We start from the raw sequence: 22,394 nt of genomic DNA, 5'->3' as shown, positions 1-22,394 counted from the left end.
CCAATAATTACGGGGAGGGATCTGCATTCGACATGGGCTTTCTTCTTGGGCCCGATAATGGAGAGGGTTATGTACGCCGGATCGGATCGGATTGGATAATGTCAGGTGACCGCGAGAATATGTTATTATTCACAGTTCGGATCCGATAATATCGTCATCCGAAACTCCCTTACCAGTAACATTTTTCAGACTATCCCCCATCAAAGCCTTCGGCCCGGAAACAGCTTGGGTCCAATGGCCATCGGATCCAAAGTGGTTTCAACGGGTTTTTTCACCGTTAGATCTGCTTTAGGGTTCGCGCCCGTAATTTTGCGTCTGCTTTAAAATCCGTACACACGAATCCTAAAGCAAATCCGACGGTAAAAGAACCCGCTGAAACCACTTTGAATCCGATGGCCATCGGACACAAGCTGATTCCGCTCCTCACGACCTCGTTCAGATTGGCAGAACTGGCGGAGAAAAGGGCCGATTCTTTTTTGGGAAGAAAGGTGGCCTTGGAGAGGTATAGTTTCCTGGATTATTAGTGGAAGTTTTCGGCCCAAAAGGCCCAGTTGGACCGGGGAATAAAGATGGCTGAAGCTTCAACTGTACCGGGCCCATATTGGAACAATGTTCCGCATCTATAATTAATACTGCTCACGGTCTTAAAACATGGCAATCTCTTCTCCATACCTCCCATGAAAAATTCTCAATTAGATCTAAAATTGACGAGTTAGTCTAAGTTCATCCATACACTTATCCATACACTTATGTACTTTAAAATCTATAATTTGACCTACAAATCTAAAAAAATCGTAAAAAATATATAATTTGACCTACAAATACATTTTTATATGAAAATATGCTGAACGTTCAGATTGATTGTTTAAATTTTACAAACAAAAATATTAATTTATAATACAAATCAATTCGCACCATACATAGTACCGTAGCCTCACTCATATCAAATTTGAATTACGTTGGATGAATATCAAATTTGAATTACGTTGGATGTATATCAAACTTGGATCGTTTCAGATTTGATTATTTTCGAATTCAATACACTTTTGAATTAAAATAGTTGGGTTAAAATTTTATTGGATTGAGACCGAGTTTAGCGCACGACGACTTGAGTGTCGAATTATTTGGTTCTAGTTATCTTGTTTATATATTTTATTTTATTTTCAAGTAAAGATTGAAAGTCAAGTTATTCAAATCAACTATAATATATTCACAAATAGAATTATCTTTTCCAAATTTCGAACATGCGACCTTTTACACAGAGAACATTATACATACATATCATATATATAAACAATTTTTTTTGTTTTTCATTTCCTTTCCTGATAACCAAAAATTATATATAGCTACCAACTCTCTTTTTTCCCTTTCCTGATAACCAAAAATTATATATAGTTACCAACTCTTTTTTTTCTTCCTTAGACAGTGATGTGTGTAAGATGGAAAGTGATCTTAAAGCGGTATATTTTTTTTGTATTTCTTTGTAAGAATTTCTGTACAACTTATTATTTAACGTTTTGAAAAAGAAAAATATTAGTAGTTAATTGGATTTATTTATTTTTTACAGAATTACCCTACTTTATTTATTTATTTTTATTTTTTTTGTAATAAAGATTTTTCTTCCGAGACGAAACCTAAAAATACATCTTGTAACCTACAATACTCCTGGATGAGGGATATCCTGAGACATTGTTCATTAACAGTTCAGCATCAAATGAACAGCGATCTGCATTATGCCTGGGCCGTTTGATCGCAATCTGAAGGTCCTTTGTACATTGGATGACGAGGGTAGGTAGATCCACAGATGATGCGGGACCAAATTCGGTAGGCATCAAGATTCATGCTGATGAAGTGCACATAAATTTTGATATGGATCGAACGGTTCCGACTGAGCATCAGACTTTCATCTGAGTAGAAAGGGGTACTAATCTAGTTTTTATTATTATTTTTTCCTTAAAATCAAATTTTCGAACTGCAAATATATTCACAAACTTTTTTAAATTGGATTAATTACAAACCGTAATCTGTTCTCTGTTGAAATAATTATGAAAAATGTTATTGGATTGCTTGTTAATTGATCGATATAAATTTATGATTATTCAATAATAAATCTGACAATAATTAAAATCAATCTAATAATACCAGTATCACACAAAAGACCAAGCAGATATATTAATTAAAATCCGCATAACAGAAAGCCAATTGATCATAAAGCACAGAGATAATATGCACTATGCAGTAATATCCTTGACAAACGAATCCTTCATCAGCTCAGATTTCTCCTCATTAGAAATTGCCACAGCTGATGTCGTCTTGGCCAAGCGATTGAATGCCGGTTTTTGCTCGGTGGCGACATCGACAAATGCCACCTGTTCAGTGACAGAGAAGTTCTCAGGAAGCACAAACACGCTCTGAGATGCTCTCCTCTGGTGACGACTTGGTCTCTGAGACATCTTTCTCTTCCTTGCTTCACTTTTCAATGGGTAATATAATTATTATTTGTTTCTTACTATTTAGAAATGGATACTGGTATATGATTGGAAATGGAACTGAGATACAAAGTGGAAGCTTGGGGTCTCTTGATTTATAGCAGAGGTGGTGTATGAGTGTAGATCTTCTGTGGCAATTTTGTTTTTATGATTAATGTGATGAGTCAATCAGCAAATGTTGGGTTTCAACTCTCATAAAAATAAAAAAGAGTATCTCGTTTTCAATAAATATAGAAAGATCTGACTTATTGAGTCTGATTCAAAATATATGGATCTGGCTCAATGGTCCAGAATCAAATATTATGTTTTTCTGCCACAAAACTTGATTTTTCTCTAATCGGACGGTCCGGATCCAAACTAAAAATAAAATAAAAAAAAACATGGATCTGAATCATTGAGTTTGATTCATAATATTTGGATCGGATTCAGTGAGTCAGATCTTTCTATATTTGTTAGAAACAATGCATTCTTTCTATTTTCGTACGTCTGATTTTAATAATTTCTACGGATAAAAAAATTCCTAGTATTATCATATGAAAACACCGTCATATAACCTGGTGCACTATTTCATTACCATTTCTTTGCTCAAATTAATGCAATCATTAGATAAAAAAAATTATTTTCGTATCCTAAAACAAAATATATATTAGAAATTTTTTATAAACTCGTGAAATTAAGCACAAGAATAAAAAAAATTGTCAACGAGACGAGACGAGTCGAGCTGGCTCATTATAGATCATTCGTGTCGGGAGTCGTACATAAGTTAAAAATTGTCCTCAATTTGGTGTTATGTGTTACGCATAAACCATGAGCTAAAAAAAAATCATTTTCTTTCTTACAATAAACTTCATTCTCTTATGTTGAACACAGAGAGATAGTAAAAGAGCTGAAAAATTATTTAATCTTCTTCTTACAAAAGCCGAACCAACATGAAATGAATCAGGTTAAGCCTGAACTTGATAATGACAAACCGAGTCAGAATTGAACAAACTAATTACGTACTTTTTTTAAAATAATGAATACGTCTGCCTACTTTTGAATCAAATTTATTTTCTTACAAGTTCACCTTATTTCCTTGCCTAGTTATCTACTCAATTCCTGAATTTGCCCCTTCATAATTCAATAAAAAAATTTAGTTACATGCACACACAAAAGTCAGCAGAAACACACTGCAAGGAAATTTTTTTTTTTTTTTTTGGAGGAAAAAGGGGAAATTTATTTAGAATGGGTTAAAAGATTAACTGTAGAAGCTGGTACAAGTTCCGAGGTCACCAGACTCCAGTTACCAGTACATTGGAATTCATATCTTCTGCATTAACACAAATTTTGAGTTGAAATGTGGACCGTCCGATTGAGATCTGTACTGATATTAAAGGGCCCCGTGCGTTATAGGCTTGGGCCGGATTGGCCCGAATTCTGATCGTACGGTTCAGAAATTAACTCAAACGGTACGTTAATGCAGAGGATACGTGTCCAGTACATTGGGGTAAGATTTAAGAAAATAATGGGGGTTACCAATAATTTGGAGCAGAGCCATTAGAACATGGGATGCACGTGGGGAGATTTATTTTGTTGGTAATTGATGCATAATTATTTTGGTGGATGTGTTTGGTTCGATCGGCGAAGAGATATTTTAGAAGCCATCGCACATGTTAAATCATGATTGGTGTTAGCTCGGATATAACTAGTGACATGACGTGGCAAATGGCAAATTGATTCGATTCGACATAAATTATAGCACGAGTCTGTAAATTAAGCAAGGGCAGTTCTAGAGGAAGAAAGTTACATCGACAGTCAAAAAATGGACTTCGTATCCTTGGTGGTAACACAATATTTAGGGGGTGTCAATGACCTTTTTACACGTTTATCCGATCTGTATCGTATACGAAAAACACGAGTAAAGATAAGATTTTCTTTTCATCAACAGATCAGATACGGATAAGAATAATAATTTTTTTTCATTATCTTACATGTTTTCATATAAAATAATTTTTAAAAATAAAATTATATATACAGATATGAGGTTGGCTACTCTACTTACATAAGCATATGAGGGTATATGCTTATAAGTTATTTTTTCGTTTTCAAAATTCAAAAAGTCGATATGAACCGTTAGATGTGATCTCTGTATTTGAAATGTGCTTGGAGACCAAATTTTACATTTTTCTGAATTTTTTTACTATTTATTAAACCACTTTGAAAATCGCTGATCCAACGGTGGCTTAACAAAACAGTAAAATTAGAAGCCACCGTTGGATTAGCAATTTTCAAAGTGGCTTAATAAATAGTAAAAAGGTTCAGAAAAATATAAAATTTGGTCACCAAACACATTTCAATATAGAGATCATATCTAACGGTTCAGATCGATTTTTTGGATTTTGAAAACGAAAAAATGACTTATAAGTATATACCATCATATGCTTATGCAAGTAGAGTAGTCAACTTCTATAGATATATATTTGTATGAAGATGATACATGATACAACAAAGTTTTGTATTTTATTAAATTTTCATAATACAAATTAATTGTATTTATTATTTTTTTATTTTGAAAAATATTTTATCGAAAGCACAAATTGAAATATCAATGACATTTTTTTATCCGTTTACTCGACCCGTACTGTATTCGAAAAGGCGAATAAAGGTACATATTTTTTTCATTATCATAATGGATACGGGTATAAAAATATCTCCACCCAATCCATATTGTAGCCGTTGACACCCCTATGAATATTTATGTTTAGATTTTAACTGTCTAATCATAATTTGTACCAACTCGATATGTGGTAGAATACACTAACTTTTTTTAATATTTGGCCTGATTATGATCAGATCTACACAAAAATATTCTATTACCTCAGGTAATATAAATTCCAAATCACAGTGTTATTGTAACAGCCCATTAAATAATTAGGGGAAATTTCATGTATCCCCTCAAAAACTTCAATATTACGTATTTTTCTCTCAAAAGTCTCAAAAATTTGTAATAAAGTATTTACCCTTTAAAATGATAGAAACTCACATATTTATCTAAAAATAATAAAATAATAAAATTTAACACTTATAATTTACTAAATAATATCAATTAATAAAAAATGACCATTATAGCTCCCCTCCTTTCTCTCCTTTCTCTCTCTCCGTGCCCACCCGCTCCAAAAATTCTCAGGTGCAAGCAACTCTCTGTATACTTCAGCTGCACCATATTTAAATTAAATAATTCACTGAGAGAAGCAACTTGGATTTATGATAAAAAGAACAAGAATTAAGAAATTCACAGTTGGGAATATATTGGGCTAATACTTTTTTATGATTCCAGTCCTGTACTGGAACCGATATAACATATTTTTTTGATAACTAAGGTGTTTGAGTCGCACATAAGGTGTTTGTGAAAATGTCAGGAAATTGCAATAATAAAGGGACCTAAAGGGACTAGCGAAATTACCTCGTAGAAAAGGTGCTTCTTTACTTTTCTTTTCAATTGTTTTCTATTTTAGTTTTAATTTTAATTCCTCTGATCTGTTTAGTTCAAGCCAATGTAGCTATTCTTTTCAATTATATGTCCTAAGCTCCAAGCAGCTACTATTGACCTGAGAATGAGATCAACCTAAAAAGGTGGTCAGCAGGAGGGTTTAGTTGTTGATAAGTTAAGCTAAGTTAAATATTTTTGGGTTGTTTTGGGTTTGGGTCAATTTCAGGTTTCGTTTACAGGTGGTTCGGTTTAATTTTGAATTCATTATTATCCCAGCAAATTTGATTGGAGTTATGACTGAATTATTTCGAGTTACATCGAATCATTGTCCCTTAATTGTTTTCAGATTTTCGGTGGGAGGTTGGGTTCAGAAATCTCCAGATCTGAGAAGCATTTACAGGGTTAAGTTTAACAGTTAGTAAACTAAGAATTAACAAGCTATTTCTGTTGCGGCATTTCATGTTCTATACTCTAAAGTTGTGGTATTAATTGCCTTACTTTTGCTGGTAGCTTGAATCCACATGGATACATTAAGCCATGTAGGTTTGTTACTTTTTCTACTCTAAAGCATTCACCGGTGTCCATTTACAAAGGTGAAACTTGTGAAGATATCAAGAAAAGTTCAACAATAGAGAGTGATTTGGCACCTGGGAACTTTTGGAGAAAGGAGAGAAACAAAGGAGGGGTATAATAGTCATGTTTTATAAATTGATATTGTTTAGTAAATTATAAATGTCAAATTTTATTATTTTATTGTTTTTGGGTAAATATGTGAGTTTCTATTATTTTGATGGGTAAATACGTTATTATAAACTTTTGAGGGGAAAATACGTAATATTGAAGTTTTTGAGGGGAATACATGAAATTCCCCCAAATAATTATTACTGAGTTAGGCTAATATGACACTAGTGTTATATCAAACTAAATAACACCACATCTTAAACCCTTAGATCTGCTTTAAGATTCGTACTATCCGCATTTACTGTTCAAGCACTTCATTTTGTACGAATCTTAAAGCAGATCTAAGGGTTTAAGATGTGGTGTTATTTAGTTTGATATAACACTAGTGTCATATTAGCCTAACTCATTATTACTAGTAAAAATATATAATTATTAATGAAGTTGTTTGGCAAATTTTCCTTAAGATTTTTTAAGTCTCTTTTGAACTCCTTGGATATTTAATTTGTTCGAACATTATCTTCTTAGTGAGGATTAGATTTCACTCTTCTTCTTTTTTCTGAATTTTTAATCTTAATCCTTTTTTCTTTGGATTTTGAAGACTTTCTTTGTCTTCTCGGTATGATTATCTTCTTCTCGATATGTTGATTTGTACGATTTAATGATTAATATTTTTAATTGGGTCATACAACATGATGCATTTAATGCTTGCAAAGACACTTTTATATTGTTTTGGATCTACCTAATTTAGTTCATTATTCAATTTTTATACTGAGTGTTTTTTTTTGTCAAAATTTGTGTGCATATTTTACTGTTGTATTCGATCAGATAGTTTTTATGTCAATTTAAAAATATATTTTTCTCTAGTAGATGTTTTTGTTTTAAATACAAATTTTCGGAACGTGCGTTTTGGATAATCAAGAATAGCATGGAGTTATCACTGTTTTTGGATTAGTGACTATTCTTCTTCCTTATTCTATGTTTGAATCACCCTAAGAATAGAGCTATTTCTAAAATTAATGATGTTATTGCTAACTCATTCAAACAATAGAATAGCGCAAATTCAAATTAATGTTATTCTTGTTATTTCTGAAGTTAGCACTAATGTTTGGATGCATGATAATAACACAAACCAAGAATAGTATTTAACTTTTTTATGAAAATACAAGTCAAACATAATTCTCTTTTTTAGGGAATATGTTGGGTATAGTGCTACCCCGATATTTAAAAAAATATAATTCAAATAACAATAATAACAATTGTATTATTCCAATAGCTCCAAATTAGCACACTATATGGATTAGTCATATTCTTGCGTTATTTCATACACTGACCTAAATGGCATTATTCTTTGGTAATTTCTAAGACTGGCATGAGATATGTAAAAAATTATTTGTCAAATGCAACCAATTTCATTTTGTTAAATATTATCATTTCTATATTATGAAGAAATTTATTTTCTTAGCTGCCTTCACATTTTACCTAGCATGTAACTATTTTATGTTAGTGGAATAATAAAGCCAAACAGGTAAATGGAGATTAAAAAAGGTTGTAGTGAAAATATTTTTTACCTTCAGCAAATATCAGCAGGTACTTTACTTATCACTAATAAACTAATCATTATGTACTTTATTAACCACCAAGTAATTTTCTATACCTGTTCTGGTATGACTGATACCAGAAAGGAAAAAGGCAATCCATAAATAATACTTGTATATCTTTACTATAAAAATAAAATCACAGTAACATTACTATAAAAATTCCAAAGACTTTGCCTTCAGATAGGGACTAATCATCCCTGACCGATACAGATACAAAAATTCGGTACCAGCAATACAGAATCAAAGTGAAGTCTGTGTACCTCCAGAACTAAAGCGTAACAACCACTAATTTATCATTTGTCAAAAATATGCTCCCTTATATATATATATATATATAGGCTGTGGCTAATTTGCTGCCGCTGTTTTTTTTATTTTGTGATGTCCAAACAATAAATCCAAACCGTTAGATGTTTAATCTATATTATAATCTACTTGGAGATCAAATTTTACATTTTTTGGAATTTTTTTACTATATATTAAGCTGGTTTGAAAACCGCTGATTTCAATGCTGTAGAAATTTACTGAAATCAGCGGTTTTCAAACCAGCTTAATATATAGTAAAAAATTCCAAAAAATATAAAATTTTGTCTCCAAGTAGATTATAATATATATTAAACATCTAACGGTTTGGATTTGTTGTTTGGACATCACACGGCTAAATATAGCCCCGGCAGCACCTCTGCTGAAATGCTGCCAGCAGCAATTTAGACAGACCCTATGTATATATATAGAGGAGGGTTCAAATGCCTCCATTTTTTGTGCCTCCATCATGCCTCCATTTTTAAAAACTTTAATAACTCAAAATTTAAATCTTAAAATTAAAAAAAAAACCGTTGGATATGAACTATATCATTTTATCTATGCACATGTAAAAAATTATGGCATTTCAACTTTATTTTGATTGTCATCTTGAGCTTGTAAAAATGTACACAAATGTGGATAATTTCTAGACGTTGATTTTTCAACTTATTGATTCATATAAAAGCAAAATCAAAATGTGATAATTTTTTATAGGCACTTAGAGAAAATAACATAGATCACATCTAACGGTTTTATTTTGACGTTTAAGTTGTAAACTTTGAGTTATTTAAGTTTTTAAAAATGGAGGCATGATGGAGGCACAAAAAATGGAGGCATTTGAACCCTCCTCATATATATATTATATATTACATTTTCAGCCTTTTTCCTAAGAATCTGAATCTGCTGTAATCCGAGACTAGTGAACAATTATTCTGAAATCTCTACAATCCGAATCCAACCGTCGAACTATTTTGAGATGCGTGCATAGAAAAACCAATTATTTTGAGATGCATTATCGAAAAACATTCAACGGCTGAATTCAGAATTACATGAATTTTCAGGGTACTGTTCACTGGATTCTAGATTGCAGCATATTTATTTTCTCTTCCTGATATAAGTTGAGCAAACCTAGCCGTTCTTTAACATGAATTGCTCTGTGGCGCCTATAACATATGATGCTTCTATTAACTAAAACTTAAAAAAAAAAAAACTTTCAAAAATAATGTCATAAATAGAGTGGAAAAAACGTGCTATGCCATGGCTAACACGCTGTGACTTTGGTCTCGTTCTGTGCCGTACCGTGACCAAGTGAACATTGATCCGTGCCATGCTGTGCTGTGACCAAAATGTCAAGGGGTGGTCACGGCACGCGAGTCACGTCGTGACTATTCGCGTGCTGTGTCCAAACGTAATTAGTCAAGTTTCTCACTTTTAACTATTTTTTTATTAGTTTATTCAAGATTTATCATTTGATTAAGACCTAACAGTTCTAATTACACGTGACTCGCGTGATTATATGCTGTGCTGTGACTGAATCTTTCGCGTACCATGCGATGACTAAAATGTCAAGGGGTGATCACAGCACGCGACACGCGAGTCACGACACGAAACAGTAGCACGTGCCGTGCCGTTCTGTGCCGTAACTGTGCCGTTCCGTAATGGAGCCGGTGGAGCCGTGCCATTTTTCCCACTCATAGTCATAAATGAACTTTGGATGCATTGTCTAAATTATTGTACGGCAAAGTGTGTCATCTCCTGAACCAAGGTAGGAGGTAGGCGCTAGCTGTGACAAGTTAACGCCAGCGGCCCAAATAAGAACGCCGAGGCCCAAATAAGAAAATTAGAAAAAGAAAGTGAACACGAGGGCTGACTTGGCTATTTGGCAACGTCTGTTTGGATGTGATTGAGTCGAGCCATACAAGTTCTGAAACATACACACTATTTTGCAAAATTCATTCCTAGTTAATTGTTAAGTTTAGAAAAATCTCTTCCAATATTGGTTTCACAACACTACAGCCGTATTTCTTTTCTCCAATGATTAACTCTATTAAAATAACAATCAATGCAAATTATTCCTATCCCTCCTCCGCCCGCCTTTCAGAGTTATCTTTTGTCAATCTCACAAATTTTCTATGCTTTTGCAAAAAAGGTTGTGAACACGATTGTGGAGGCTGGAGCAGTGCCTGCACTGGTAAAGCATTTGGGAGCCAAGTCCTCTGACGATGGAAGGCAATGGAGACAGAGGCATAATAGATAACAAATCTTATGCTGTAAACGAATGTATAGATGCTTGTGTTGTACTAATTTCAGTTTTGTTGTATGTGTTGTATCAGTAATTTTTTGTAGACAACAATGTTTAAATGTACAGATGCTTATGTTGTAAACAAATGTAATTTTGTTGTACATATTCTTGTTGTATAATGTGTTGTAAACGAATGTAATTGTGTTTTAATGTACATATGTTTTAATTGTGTTTTAATGTACATATGCTTGTAAACGAATATAATGTGTTGTACATATTCTTGACTGGTGTAGTTCGGTTGGCTAGGTAGGTACTAATGGCATGGGTTGCATCACAGTATAGACGTGGCTGGTACGATGTTGGAATTAGAGACTAAATTAAGATGAAAAAACAGTGAATCTGTCATTCTGGTACCAGTTCAGAATTGCTAAGAATACTACTACCACAACATTTCTCCATAATACAAACTATCCCTTTTATTTTAGTTTATTGTACTGGTTGGTACAAAGTCGAAATCAAATTGTGCAACTAACCATACTGTCATGTAAAAATTAGACATTTTGAAAATTTACAACAGTGCCCCTGTCAGTTTGAGCAAATTGACAACAGCGCCTCAATATCTATCAGCCAAAATGTAAAACATAAAAAATTTACAAAAAATATTGAAACATCAGCCGATTATGTGAACTAAACCAATTGTTTTGATATGATTATGCAGCTTGTTCATCAGTCGCCGTACGTCCATATCAGGTTGTCGTTTTGGTTTTACAATCCTAACCGTATTAAGGTATTCCCGCTTGGATAACACATCTCTACTCTTTTCCAATCCCTTCTGGCTTAGCTCTTCTTTTGGTTGACATTTCTGCAGCTTCCATATTTGTAAAAGAAATTAAATTAGTCCATAAAAAATAAAAACTGAGGGAGAGAGGAAGGGAGGAGTCGAGGAGATGAGATGAGACATTACTGTTGGGTTTCAGGGTAACCAAAACCCGTTTAGACTTAAGCTGCAGAAAGAACGTAAAACAAAAATTTTACTTCTAACTTAAGCCAAGGATTAAACGGGGCATGTCAGGAAACTTTCCAAGGCGGTCCACCTTCAGTATTCCTTTGGCATCAAAACCCAATTTAATCCTTTTACATATCTACTCCATGATTGATTTCTAAAACTTTAATCTACTTACCAATTAAATAGATTAATATAACATATTTATACCTTGTTTCCAAATCACAATTGGAATGCAGATCGAGCGAGTAGAGCTACATCACGGGAATGATTCTACTCGGAGCACCAAACGTATGGTGCCTCTATAGGTTATCCACCAGGACTAACCAGAGAGCGATTTATTTCTTTTGCCAGAAATACTATAAACCGCGGAATTATGCAAAAACACTATTCACGAAGAAAAAGACGAAAATCCGTAAACACGAATTTTCAGTTACTCAGTTTCACAAATAAGCAAAACTGACATACCGCGAAATTCGGGAAAACACTATTCATCGATCCCGTAAATATACTTCACAACAACTCGCAAGATTATGCGTCAACTACGTATAACTTTTTTTTCTCAACCGAAACACTATTTGGGAGAGAAACCGAGAAAGAGAGAAATTTCAATTAACAAAGTAATCAGATTAACACGTGAATTAGTGGTTTTTCTCTCTACCCCTCCACCCCTATTTATAGGGTTATATGGCGGTTGCCAAATGACCGAAATACCCTCGGGTGGATAAGGATGATGACATGTCATGATGACGTGTCATCTGGATAAGACTGATGACGTGTCATGCGGATAAGGATGATGACGTGTCATGCGGATAAGGATGACATGTGAAAAGACCAAAATGCCCTTGGTCGAAATCAATATCCATATAATTATTCTGAACAATTATATTTTTTGCAGTTGTTGTTTCGGTAACTTTTATACAATGTACCGTGTACGTTTATAAATTAACCGTTGTTTTTGCTTGTCATCTTATATGACATTTATAATTTAATTATAACACGTATAATTAATTATAACCATCTTACTATTGATCATAACCAATTTATAATCAATCACAATAAGATTATCCGATTAACTCCTATATGGTGTGACCCAATAGGATCTGTGTTATGTTGGTAAATAGAATTAAAACTGTTATAACTTCTATAATCATGAGAGGCATCTGGCAAAATGCATCATGACCATCCAATTACACAGATGATGCTGTACAGTACAATATCACGATCCAGTAAACAATTTACTTGTGTCAGTTCTTTTGTCACATAGCTATTAGATCAGTTTCAAGCTAGATGTGTGTCATCCTTGCTAACTTAATCTTTTCTTGATCTTGAGCAGATTATCAAATATAATTACTCTTGTAATTATACCGCATGCAGATAATCTAACTCTACCAAGGGGCCCAGTGATGCTATAGCTCGTACAAAATACGAGGGACAATAGTACTTTTGGTAAACCATCACTACCTCAGCTAAGCCATGTATACCGAAGAGCTACCGTTATAACTGCATTTTACCGACAGTGTTTGATAACAATCACACATATACATTTCTTAGTAGGAAAGATGAATACCTCATACTTTAGACCTTAACACTGAATGAAAACATTAATGACACGAACACAATTCTATTTAATGTTTCATTCGGGGTCTGTCAAATATCATGTTCCTAGAACATGTATCTATGTGATTAAAATGACATCTCGTGTCAATGGTTTGTAAAACTTAACCATCTTTTAATCCACATACTAACCTAGTAACGGTTAATTAGTATTCTTGCTAATTACCTTGGTTAGTGACTTCTTAAGAGTATATATCATCTTAATTATAGAGTTTTACAATTTCAGTCATGAACTCGAAATGATCCATAATACAATAATACTCAAGGCAACAAAATGATATATAATTAAACATCCAATTCATGAACAAAGCTTTATGATAAATTATCGTATTATTGACTTCTAGATTATTACACTAACAATTACTTGGTATGGTTGTAAACTGAGAACCTCCAGAGACGAAGAGTGGTTGAGAATATCAACTATAAAATCGATATCGTCTATTAAACCCCTGTAGTAAATATCTAACTCCTTCAAGTTCATTAAGGTTCCACACTGAGAAATCTCTTTCTCCAGTTTTGTCTGTCATGTCATTTATGACACATATTATCACCTTAATTAAGAAACCAACATGGTTAGCAACCAATAAATTTTTCATTAAAATAGTAAGAGAAAGTATACCTTGAACTTAGTACCCATAATCCAAAATTTAGATGCTTCACATTGGAAAGACTTCTCAAAAGGTTTGGATCACCATGGATCTTGTCCAAATCCATATAAATCTTAACGAACTCGAGGGATTGCAAATTGCAAAGTGCAAACCTTGCAGTTTCATCATGTGACTCAATGATAAGAGTACAGAGATGGGGACAAGAAATTTTCCATGTTTTTGACTGAGAACATTTGTCAATGGTTAATTTCTTCAACACTTTAGACGAAATTTCTGATATATCCAGATCACAAAGAGTAAGAACAATAGTTTGAATGACCCTATGTTCTGAGCAGACATTTTGTACCAATGGATCATCTAAAGCTATCCCCGTCAAGATCAGAGTCTTCAATGTGGGTAAATTATAGGCTTCTGGTTTGATTTTGTTGAATTTTATCAGTTTGAGACAGAGAGATGAACGAGAAATTGTAATTTTTCATTCTTAGTTGAAGCTGTTACAATGTAGCCTATTTATATCTAAAAAAGAAAAAAAAGTAACATCTGCCTATTTCTAATCCTAATGAGTGCCTATACAACAGTAATATTCTAAATAAAGGTGGAGGTATTTATTGCTCTTTTTATTTCTAAAAGTAACCAATGATGTAAATCCTTAACAGGTCTAAGGTTAATTGGATCCTAAGCTTCATTATTTTCAACACTCCCCCTCAAAGTTAGGCGTGTAGATGTTAATCAATCCTAACTTGATTACATTTTCTTCAAATAGTTTTGGCTCTAAACCTTTTGTAAAAATATCCACCAATTGATCTTCACTTTTTACGTATGGTGTCTCGATTTCTTTGGATTGGATTTTTTCTCGGATAAAATGACAATCCACTTAAATATGCTTAGTTAGCTCATGAAACACCGGATTAGATGCAATATGTTGAGCCGCTTGATTATCGCAAAACATTTTAATTGGATCTCAGATTTTTATTTCCATATCCGCGAGGAGTTACTTGATCCATGTTAATTCACTCGCGGTTGATGCCATGGCTCGATACTCCGCCTCAGCGCTTGATCGTGCTACGACATTTTGTTTCTTGCTTTTCCATGTGACTAAATTCCCGCCTACAAATGTACAAAAATCAGTTGTTGATTTTCTATCAAAACTTCCGGCCCAATCTACATCGGAATAGCCACATAAATCGTTAGAATTGTTATTTTTCATCCAAATACCTTTACCGGGGGTTCCTTTTAAGTACCTCAAAATTCTATTAATTGCTTGCAAATGTGGTGTTCTTGGAGCATGCATGAACTTGCTAATTTGACTAACCGAGAATGAGATGTCCAGTCGGGTTACCGTGAGGTAGATTAATTTTCCAACAAGTCTTTGAAATTGATTTATATTTTCTAAAATATCCCCATCTTCGTTATTTAATTTACATTTGCTATCAACAGGTGCAGAGGCCGGCTTACATGCTAATTTTCCAGTTTCTTCTAGTAAATATAAAGCGTACTTTCTTTGAGAAATAAATAATCTATTTTTTGAGTAAGCTACTTCTATTCCTAAGAAATACTTTAAATAACCAAGATTTTTGATGTCAAATTTTTTCTCTTAATTGAAATTTTATCTTTTTAATTTCTTCTTGATTATTTCCGGTGATTATAATATCATCTACATATACTATGATAATGGTAGTGTTATTTTCTTCAATTTTAGTAAATAAAGAATGATCGGCACTACTAATTTTAAAATTACAAGAAATTAAATGAGTGCTTAGTTTGTCATACCATACTCTTGGAGATTGCTTCAATCCATAAATTAATTTCTTCAATTTGCAAACTAAATCACAATTTTTTTCTTTTTCATGACCGGGAGGTAAGGACATATATACCTCTTCTTCAAGTGTTCCTTGAAGAAAAATATTTTTAACATCCATTTGGTACAATTTCCAACCTTGGTTTACCGCAATAGAAAATAAAATTCTTATGGTATTCATTTTAGCTATGGGTGCAAATGTTTCATAATAGTCTATACCGTAAGTTTGCGTGTACCCTTTCGCAACCAAGCGAGCTTTGTACCGTTCTACAGTACCATCGCTATTGTATTTAATTTTGTATACCCACTCACAACCTATGGGTTTTTAATCTTTTGGTAATTAAACAATTATCCAAGTTTTATTTTTTTTCAAGAGCTTTCAACTCTTCTTTCATGGCTTTGTTCCACACGGGATTTTTCATGGCTTCCTCATATTGATTTGGTTCTTGTCCTTTCTCAATTGAGGTTAAAAAGGTTCTATAGTTGGAGGATACATTACCATATGTAATAAAATTTTGTATATGATATTGTACCTTGTAGTTTATAAAGTCCCTTAGCCTCATTGAGGGTTGTGTTGTTCGAATTGACCTTCTCAAAGGTGCTTCTTCAACATTTCCATTTTCCTCACTTGAAGACATTTCCTCTATTTCTTCATCATTTACACTTTCATTTTCATTTTCGGTTTTATATTCATGTGCAACCTCATTTTCTATCGGCCTTACCTCTTCTCTTGGTGAGTTAAGATGAGGCAATGCAAAAAATTTAAGAGGTTTTACAATATTTTCCTCATTACTTTTTTCTTTGTAATATGGCTCATTTTCAAAAAAAAGTTATATCTCTAGAGATGTACAATTTTTTATTTATTGGGTCATAACATTTGTATCCCTTTTTTTGTGATGAGTAACCCAAAAAAATTGCTTTAATTGAGGTATAATCCCGCTTGTCTTGTTTATTTTTGTGTTCATAGCACGTGCAACCAAAAATCCGTAAATGCTCAATGTTGAGTTTTCTTTTGTAAAGAATTTCTAATGGACTCTTATAATCTAAATTAGCACTTGACAATCTATTAATCAAATATGTTGCGGTAAGAATGGCATCCGACCAATAAGATTTTGGTACATTGTTTTGAAATAAAAGTACCCGAGTCATTTCAAGCAAATGTCTATTTTTCCTTTCGGAAACACCATTTTGTTCGGGTGTATAGACACATGTTGTTTGATGCAAAACCCTTTTTCTTTGAAAAAAATTGAGAAATTTTGGTTTATAAATTCCGTTCCATTATCGGATCTAAAAGTTTTAATTTTTGCTTCATATTTATTTCTTATGAAGTTATAAAAATCTAAAAATTGTGAAAACACTTTATTTTTATTTTTTAATAAATATAACCAAGTTGTTTTAGAGAAGTCATCTATAAATATAACAAAATATTTGTATCCGTTAAAAGAGTTTTATTGGTATTTTCAACTAAAAATTCTTCATTTCAATTTAGTATATTTCAACACAGCGAGAGGGAGAGGGGAAGAGACTTACATGCATGGTACTTTTTAATTCTTTGTAAGGAGGAAGAGAGACGGTCACTGGAGTGAGCCGAGCCTGACACGATATCGAATGAGAGAGACAGAACAAAGACGCGAGAGAGAGACAGGGTTTTGGCGGGTTACGCGTACAGAGAGAAATGACAACATGAGGGAGAAGGATCGGTAGATGAATAAAGTCACTAACGAGAAGAGAGGAGAGGTGTATTCCGTCTCCGTTAATTTTTTAAGGCCTAATCACTAGCACGAATTTCAAAGCAAATCAAATGCCTCAAAATGGAGTAACAGATATATCAATTAGCTACCGGTAGTTTCATAGCCTTATTATTATAATTACACAAAATTATTCATTTATTAAAATAATTACACAAAATTATTCATTTATTAAAATAATTACACTAAATTATATACAAAATCTAATTAATCAGTCAGATACTAATTAGTAATTAATCACCAAACAGTATATATCCGTCCAATAAATGTATATCTTTATTTACAATACTCCTATCCAAGGTTCTAAATAGCGTTTATAGCAACATAGTGGGGAGACAAAAAAAAAAGCTTTAGCGAATAGCGCAGCTATAGCGAAAGCTATCATAAATAGCGTTTTTTTATTTCAAAAATTATATTTTATATTTCTACTAATAGTAAACATGTCTCATCAAGAAAAAAAAATACCAAATTGATTAAGAAGTTCTAATATTCATATTGAACCGATACAAAGTTCAAATTGTCATTCAAAATATCCATAATTCAAAAACTATCGATATATTTTATATTCAAAATATACCACTACCATATATTAATACATGATATAAAATTTAATTGATATAACAATATAGCCCGCACATGTTCCATTGTATTGATATAGCTTGACAAAGTAAAAAAAGCATCATTTGGACATTGAGGCTCATTAAAATTGCATAATCATAAGCCCATGTAGCATAGCGGACCACTATTAACGCTATAGCGGCAGTAACTCGATTAGTACAATTTTACTCCATAGCTTAGTTTTTTAGGTCCAAAACCACTATAGCTGCGTGATAACTAGCTATTCAGAAGACTGCTCCTACCAACCGAATATACCATTTCAGTTGCATATTGCACGGTATGATCCAAGTACAGTCGTCAAGCTTTCCTCACGCTCAAACCTCATTGGTTGATCTCCCTCCCCACGGATCGGTCCCGATCCAACGGTTTAAATCCACCCGATCCACAAAACACACACACACTCTCTCTCTCGATCCGCTTCTTGTCCGTTCCACTAGTCTTCTCTAAAAAAACACACCAAGACACAGAGAAGAGAGAGATTTTTTTCTTAGAAAAAAAAAAAAAAGAAATAGAGGAAGGAGAGAGAGATGGAAGGAGCCAAGGTGAAGAAAGGAGCCGGAGGGAGGAAAGGTGGTGGGCCCAAGAAGAAGCCGGTGACCCGATCCGTTAAAGCCGGGCTACAGTTCCCTGTCGGTCGTATCGGTCGCTACCTTAAAAAGGGTCGCTACAGCGAGCGCGTCGGAAGCGGCGCTCCGGTGTACCTCGCCGCCGTGCTGGAGTACCTTGCCGCTGAGGTATATTTCTCACTTAGTCCTTGTAATTGGTTTAGTTTACTTTTTTCTTTTGAGAATTAATTTATCAGGAAAGCCCTCGAGGTTTAGTAAATTCGTGAAATAGCTTGTGTTCAGTTGGAAGTACTGTATATAACAGGCGAAAAAATGGAGTCTGGGATCAGGAAATCGATCTGTGGTTTCACAGTTTCATGGCTAAAAGATGCTAAATTGCTAATGCATGTCTCTATTTTAGTTTTGTTCTAAGCATGTGATTCTGTTGTACTCTTGATGTTAAAAAACAGGCCAGCTAGGCAATCCTGTGTGAGTAAATAGGTCAGGAAATTTAGATTTTGGAGAAATGCTAAGGTTAAGGTTAGCAATAGAAAGATAGGGAATAGCGACTAGCGAGAGAGATTACAATGGCTTCTTTCATTGCATGTTAACTGTACTATTATAATATAGACTTTATGATACTTCAACCATTTAACCATCTAAAAATAAAATCAAATGATATAAACAGATGATTTTCCTCGATGAATTTGTCTAACCCCTTCAATTAATTGATCAAGCTTATGTTGCTAGCAACAAGGCTGCAAATTAGATTCATAACCATAACAGATCTGGCCAGATATTAATCAAATTTTGCTCAATTTTCTATTTATCAATTGTCTCGGACTTGATGTAATCTAATGTTAGACTTGGGACTCAGTTATGAAGTTTTAAGTTGCATCCAAATTGTGCTTTTGCTTTTGCACCTCTACTTATCCTCATTTTAAACCTTATTCTCGTTATAGGCTCAAAGATAACTTGATTAGGATACATAAAGCTGAATTTATTTATCTAGTGTTATTGCCGAAACACGGGACTGAGCCTTGTAAATGCCAAAATTGCAAAGGTTTTTATTGCACAATCCTCCTGAAGATTGAAGGTATTCAATACATTAATACTTGACAGGTACTGGAGTTGGCAGGAAATGCAGCTCGTGATAACAAGAAGAACCGTATTATACCTCGCCATGTCTTACTTGCCATCAGAAATGACGAAGAGTTAGGAAAGCTTTTAAAAGGTGTCACAATTGCTCACGGTGGGGTGCTACCAAATATAAACCCTGTGCTTTTGCCAAAGAAATCTGGTAGCAAGGAAAGCAATACTCCCAAATCTCCAAAGGAGTCGAAATCTCCTTCCAAAGCCACTACCAAATCCCCCAAGAAGGCCTAAACCAAGGGTTAAGAGTTCAGTTGTGGGTCTGTCCTCATCGATGTTTGTATGCGTTAAATTTGTGGAGTGTTTGTTTAGGTTGTTTCAAGGGGTAAATGTTGAAGTAGAGAAGGGGAACATTTGACTGATTAACATTTTTTTTTCTCTCTTCCTGTGTTCTAATTTGAAAGTTTATTGTAATATGGTATGTGTTCGTTGTTTAGATTCTTGTTGGTGTTAGTAACTTTTGTTAGTTTTAATTTACAATAACTTTGATGTTCTTTTATTGTTCCCGGGCTCTTCTGTGGTCGTACATGTTAGGTAATTTACAGTAGACATTTATTGCTGGTGTGAGCACCCAACGGGTAAACACAGAGTTGCCTCGTATTACTAGTGCATTTTTATATGCAGTCCTACTGGAAGTCTGATTGTTGTAGGGTTTTTTGTTCTTGGGTAGAGAGATGTTGAATGTTTTCTGACTCTTTTATAAACTCTTTTTGAGTCAAACATAAATCCTTTGTTTGGTTTCTGTTTGTCTGTCATATGCCTTTGCCCTCTTTGATTTTGAATGTATGAAATCTCTTGCTGATTCTTTTTTGGGGCTAAACAGGTAACTGCATGTACTCTTATCAGTTTCTGACAAAATTTACAGTAACCCTCTGGTGAGCGGCGGCTTCTATGCAAGTTGCAATCTTGGCAGATAATACCAGCAACCTATACCAGGTTGTCTGTGCTTGCGACATTAAAATTATTTTGTGTCTTGTTCAAATTGTTTCAAATTGCTCTCAAATTTTTATACTTTCAATTGTAACTCATGTGTTGTTTTACACCACCTGTCCCAAAGCCAGGAAAAAGGAGGGTTGTGATAGGCGTGGTGAACCAGCATAAAATACAATCTTTTTATGGAAATGAAATCCTCCTCAAGATTATAGTTGGATTTCATTTCTAACCTATCCCGACTTGTTTAAAACCAGTTGGGACTAAAAGCTTTGTTGCTGTTGCTGCTGCTAATAACTAAAACTATAGTGTTATTTTCTTTTGAATGTCTATTGTAGAGAAGATACCGTCATCAACTTTTCTTCTTGTTACTTGAATATTTTTCCGGCGACGTTTGCCATTCAAATTGAAATAAAGATTGATCTCCTATTATAATATTAATATATCTTCAAATTTAAATTTTGAAACTGCATGGGTTTGTAGTAGAGAAGATTTACTGAAATATAATAAGATGTACTTGCTTTCCAACAAAATTGTTTCTGCAGTAACATTTAATTCCGAATAAATGATATATTGGCTACGGTTAAAAAACAAAGTTTATACAATGTACTTGTTTCTTTATCTTTGTATAATTGTATTATTTCAAATTATTTTTATACACATCATAAATTTGTTTCTATTAATGTAGATTCATCCTTTTTCCAGCAACACTTGCCCTTTATGTTAAAAAATAATTGAGTGACTCTCAAAACATTTGATATAATCATTAGGCAATAAATTTGTACATATTCTGTTAGGCAATTATATAAATTTATAAAACAAATTATTTACTGTATCAATACAATATACATTTTATCTTTAATCACTGATACCTTAAAATTAATTCGGACAAAGTTGTACCTTTCACAACCAAGCTCCAAGTCCCAACTACTTTGGACGCAAACCAAAAGGTACACAGGTTTTAACAGAATACTGCATTTTGTATGTGAAAAACTTCGATTTTATCTGCAAAATCATGCTAGTAACCCATGCTATAGGTATTGTGTTTCAGATTTAATGCCTCTCTCTGAATGAGCTTCAGTTATCAACTGCCAACAAATACGAGTTTCCTATCACTTTCAAGCTACGGATCAATTATATAAAATTTTCATGCTATGTATGGAAGTCAATTTTACAATACTCATAACATTTTACTCTTAAACTATATATAAAATCATGTATATGCACATAAATTTTGAAAATGAATGGTGGTCAATTGATCCCAATTCAATATATATGGATTCGCCCTGAGCCACGATATCATATCGCAAGCATTTAAGATGATTAAACATGTGGAAGTAGATCCTAAAACTTCCACATTCCTTCATAAGTTAGTATCAGATAATTAATACAAACAAAATGAAAAGAAGAAGAACAAGATGTTGTTTGAAAGTTTATTTGATCATAATAACACAATAAGAAGTTTACTAACTTCAAAACTCAGATCCCCATGTTCAACTTATCTACTAACAATCCAAACAAAACCAAGAAGGCAAGAACCATGAACAGAACAGTAATGGAAAAGAGAAAAAAAGGAAAATAAATACTAGAAATTCC

The 22,394-nt window shown here is 33.4% G+C and overlaps 1 protein-coding gene across 1 annotated transcript; it reads left to right on the top strand.

The window, feature by feature from the left end:
• Window positions 1-18,557: 18,557 nt before the first annotated feature.
• LOC144573809 (histone H2A.1-like) lies at window positions 18,558-20,362 on the top strand. The gene is made up of 2 exons (XM_078323565.1): window positions 18,558-18,905; window positions 19,839-20,362. The coding sequence occupies exons 1-2, from the start codon at window positions 18,699-18,701 to the stop codon at window positions 20,100-20,102; spliced, it is 471 nt and encodes a 156-aa protein (XP_078179691.1). The 5' UTR covers window positions 18,558-18,698; the 3' UTR covers window positions 20,103-20,362.
• The last annotated feature ends 2,032 nt before the right edge of the window (window positions 20,363-22,394 follow it).

Source organism: Carex rostrata, chromosome 2, assembly GCF_964058835.1.
Source record: "Carex rostrata chromosome 2, lpCarRost1.2, whole genome shotgun sequence".
In the NCBI taxonomy this organism is placed as follows: domain Eukaryota; kingdom Viridiplantae; phylum Streptophyta; class Magnoliopsida; order Poales; family Cyperaceae; genus Carex; species Carex rostrata.
Note: the sequence above shows the minus strand (reverse complement) of the source record. Positions and strands in the feature narration are given on the sequence as shown.

Coding starts and splice junctions, on each gene's coding strand:
- LOC144573809 (XM_078323565.1), top strand. CDS start 18,699: ATGGAAGGAGCCAAGGTGAAGAAAGGAGCCGGAGGGAGGAAAGGTGGT. Junction 18,906..19,838: donor TGGAGTACCTTGCCGCTGAG/GTATATTTCTCA, acceptor AATACTTGACAG/GTACTGGAGTTGGCAGGAAA.